This window comes from Rousettus aegyptiacus, unplaced genomic scaffold (genome assembly GCF_014176215.1).
Source record: "Rousettus aegyptiacus isolate mRouAeg1 unplaced genomic scaffold, mRouAeg1.p scaffold_m13_p_5, whole genome shotgun sequence".
In the NCBI taxonomy this organism is placed as follows: domain Eukaryota; kingdom Metazoa; phylum Chordata; class Mammalia; order Chiroptera; family Pteropodidae; genus Rousettus; species Rousettus aegyptiacus.
In genome coordinates this window covers 79,418,486-79,423,175 of record NW_023416308.1, presented here as the reverse complement: position 1 = coordinate 79,423,175, position 4,690 = coordinate 79,418,486, and the positions used below count along the sequence as shown (strand labels likewise).

General features: G+C 32.6%; 1 protein-coding gene across 1 annotated transcript; it reads right to left on the bottom strand.

The window, feature by feature from the left end:
* Positions 1-3,564: 3,564 nt before the first annotated feature.
* On the bottom strand, positions 3,565-4,452 carry LOC107505607 (olfactory receptor 52N4-like). The gene is given in 1 exon segment (XM_016135865.2): positions 3,565-4,452. A coding segment is annotated over 1 exon segment (888 nt).
* Positions 4,453-4,690: the final 238 nt, after the last annotated feature.

Genomic DNA, 4,690 nt, shown 5'->3' with positions numbered 1-4,690 from the left:
GATAGATTCAGAACTACTTTATTTCATAATAAAAATAGCAACAACTTATATGGTACTGCTTATATGCCATAAATTATTCTAAGCATGTTACATATATTTTAAAAATAATCCTCATAGTAACCTCCATTGAGTTAGGTACCATCATTTTTCCACCTTATAAGTGAGAAATCTGATGCACATAAAAGGGAAGAAACTTTCCTGACATCACACAGTTGTGGTAGAGCTGAACTTGTAATTCATGCACTCACTATTTCCGATTCATCCTAGCTATACCAACAACAAACCCCATACTAGATTATAAGCAGTATTAGTCAAATCTCACCCTTTTTTGAGGCTTATTCCAAATTCCATTGATTAACCAAACTTTTCTTTATCTAAGGGCACATTTCCCATACTGCCAACAAAATCAGTATTACTAGTATTATTGAATTTTTATTTATTTTGTTATTATTTATTTTTATTCTATTTAAATTAAATGTACTGGAGTGACATTGGTTAATAAAATTATATAGGTATCAAATGTACATTCAATAACACATCATTTGTATACTGCACTGTGTGTTCACCACCCAAAGTCAAATCTTCTTTCACCATATACTTGACTCCTTTTACCCTTATCTACCTCCACCTTCCCCTCTTTTCCTCTAGTAATCACTAAATCCTTTCACATCACCACAGCCTCTTTCTAGTTGTAAAATTTCTGAGAACAAAAGTTCATCATATTCAAATTTGTGTGTCTAGTCAAATATCTGATACTTTGGCCTTCAATTAGTTTTTCTCACATATAAATGGTAAATATAAAAGATCCATTTGTTTACTCACAAAAATACACATATTTAAATATGTTATGATTTTAACAATATTTAGACATTTTCATTTGCTAGAAATTTTGAACAATGAATCGAAGATCTTGAGTTTGAAGAAATTATTACGTATCTAAGGTGGAAGTCATTAATACGATATGAAATGAGATGATGAAATGAGATGAGATAAAGTGATATATGATATATGATGTATGATATGACGTGATTTTATATATATAATATGCATTTCTGTATTATAAAAGGGCATGTAAAAGCAAAAAATTAGTTACATGTGATGAATGAGAAAAAAGTTTCTCAGAAGACATAAATTTCAAGAAGGGCTTGGAGGGTAAGCAGGATAAATTTCATACAAATCTAGTTAAGGAAAACAATTAGAAATAAGATGCAAATAAACCAAATTTGGACCATCCCAAAACACAAGAAATAAATAGTATGCACTCAGTTTAAAATATTTTTTCATTATAAAACTGTATGCTAACAAATTTGAAAACAAAAAAATAACACAAAATAACTAAAAATATAAATAGGGAAAAATTATTAAAGAAATTATCATCACATGCAAACCCCTCCAACCCACTGTATTCCGCCAATGAGAAAATGTACTGTCAAAAACAATATGCTTATACTGATTCTCTTTGCAAGAGAAGAGCGAATATCAAGAAACAGATTATACTTGAATTATACAAACTATACCAGAAAATTACCCAAAGAAAAGTTGCACAATTCATTCTGCAAAGTACTTTTAATGTTAATTTCAAAGGTAGCGTGGTAAGTAGTAAAAAGGTACAAAATTACAGATACAATTTTTTCATGCATTTATAACAAAACATAAAAAAAATTAGTTAATAGTAACCATGTATCAAAACTAAATAACAATCAAGAAATGTTTATCTCAATGATTATTTATCATTTGATTCACCAGGTATATACTATTTTTTAAGTTTATTGGGGTAACATTGGTTAACACATTTTCATGTGTGCATTATAATTTGAGGCCTGTTTATTCTATTGTGTGTTTACCACCTGGAGTCTTTTTTATGGTATTAAAAAGGAAACAAAGATCATGTAATTATCATATTTGTAGAAATTATGGAAAATGATCTTATATAATTCTAAAGCAATTAAAATAATAAAAGAACATTTTTTGACTTAATAAAAGATACATTAAAAAAAACCATTTATGTAGTGGTCAAAGTGGTGATGTAAAATAAAAACAAAAACAACAAACCAACCCATTTATATCATACTCAACAGAGTGTTCAGACTCCATTCTATTAACACCAAGAGCAAGGTAAAGATGTTGAATGTCACCCCATAATACTGATGGTTGTGAAGAGTGTTCAGCAAAGTGGAGAAAAACATGAAATTTTTAGTGCTTCTGATGTCAAAAGATTATTTCAGGATAACAAAAATAATAGAATTATATTCAACATATCTGAGAGATAATGTTAGATAAGAATGGAGAATGACCTATTCAATTTAATGTAGAAGGCGAAAGTGTACCAGGTAGTGGGTAAGAAAGACAAACCACAGGGAGTGGTTTTGTTTTGATAAGGAGAAAGTGAATATTGACAATCTGTTATAGAAGGCTTGCTTGCTGTTAAAATGAGAAGAAAAAAGGTGACACATGCAGAAAAATTATATTTTGAGGAGTGGGATAGTTGTTTTGTAGGAATAGAAATAGTAGAGGGAAACTTATCATAATTAAATAAACTTAATGAGTATACATAAATTAAATCAGGGAAGAAATGTTTATTCTTGTTAGTTGAATAGAGAGGATTAGAGTAAATAATTGAGTTTGCTCTATACTCCATCTATTGGCATTATTTCTGTGACATTAATGTAAAATTACTATTTTTTGATCTATTGCTTAATTATTAATTCATAAGAACTTCAAAAATTAAAGACACTGTAAATTTTATTTCCTGTTTTATTCTCAAATAGAAAGGAGACGCGAAAAATACTTTTTTCTTTTTCCCTTATCCTGTACTCACAAAATATAGTTTATAATTGTTTCTTAATTTCATTAGCAGAGTTTCCTCTCTCCTGACAATAGAGTTTTTTTGAAGGCTATCTTAAAAAGAACTGTGTATCCCACTCACTAGTCTGTAGGGAAATGGTTTTGTATAGGACAAGCTTGGAGAGATGTCATCAGGTGACTAACATTTCCAAATTAGAAATACAGAGTCTAAAACTTCATTAAACTAATAACCTCATAGATATTTTACAGCTCCCTCATCAGGAAGACGACATTAAGAAAATAGAAAAATTTTGATAGTAATGAGAAAATATAGAATTTATTCTCCAAAGGAAAGTAACAATATCTTTCAAACCAGAAATTCCAATCACTATTTGGAATTACGATCACTATCTCTCATAAATGATGAGATCAGTACTTCACAGGCAGAGGAGATGAAAAATCATAGAAAGGATTGTGAGCATGTCACTGATGGTGGGATTCTGAAGACACTTAATAAGACTGCCCCACTCAATGCCCTCCCTTGTCATGGCCCAAACAGTACTCTGAGGAAGGCATTATGAGACCCTGACTATAGTCAACAGAAGTTTCCCTTTCTTTCTATTTCGTCCTCTGGATTCCCTTTCTTCTATGATTCCCTTCCCTTTCTTTCCCTTCTCTCCTCTTCCCCTTCACTTTTCTTCTCTTCCCTCACAAATTTCCCTTTCATGTGCTGTGGGTTTTGATATCTTTAGAACCTGAGAGGATCATTATGACACAGTCTCATATCTGTTTGGTTTTCATCCCATAGACTATAGGGTTCATAGTGAGAGGTAGCAGATAAAGATTGGCCAAAATAATGTGGCAAGATGCAGGAACTGTATGACTCCTGAAGTGATTTTAAAAGAAACAGAAGAAAGCTGGGCTGTAGGAACAAACAATGGCACAGATGTGGGCAGTGCAGGTGCTGAAGGCCTTCTGTGGAGTGTCAGCTGAGGAGAGGCTGATTACTGCCTGGAGGACCATGGTACAAGAGATTGTGATGCACAGGATATCCAAGTTCCTGATCAGGAAGGCAACTATCAGACCATAGATAACATTGGCCTTGATATTTCCACAAGATAACTTAGCTATAGACATGTGGTCACAGTAGGTATGGTGTATTACATTGCTTCTGCAATAGGGTAGTCTCCTGGTGATGAAGATAAAGGGAATGATGAGCAACACCCCTCTTAGGAAAGTAGCAAGCCCAACCTTTGCAATGATGGGATTGGTGAGGATAGTTGAGTAATGCAGAGAGTAGCAGATGGCCACATAGTGGTCAAGGGCCATGAGCATAAAAATCCCAGATTCCATTCTTGTGGAGGTAAGGATGAAGAATATCTGGATTAGGCATTTTTCAAAGCCAATTTCCTTGAGATGAAACAAGAAGATGCAGAGAGCTTTAGGGATTGTACTAGAGCACATAACAAGGTCAGTTAAGTAAAACATAGCCAAGTACAGGGAGTCCTCATAGCAGATGAAGTAGGGAAGTCCACAATTTCCTGCCACAGCCACAACATACATGGAGCTGAATGGGAAAGAAATCCACATGTGCGTGCCTTCCAGTTTTGGGATCCCATTAAGAATGAATAAGGCTGGTGTCACATCTGTTTGGTTCATAATTATCATGATTAGTTTGGTATAACTATTAATAAGCTTGTATGGTTTTAGTGGTATTTTTGTTTTGTTTCATTTTTGACCCTCCTAGATTTGGAAAAATACAAAAGGAAAAAAAACTCAGCTGTGGTCTCTCTCTTTATCTCTTTCTCACCCATGTTAAATATTGCATTTTTTATCAAAGAATAAATCATTTTAAATAACAGGAAATGTTTATTTAAGCATAATTTAAACCAAGTGTGTCTTTTTT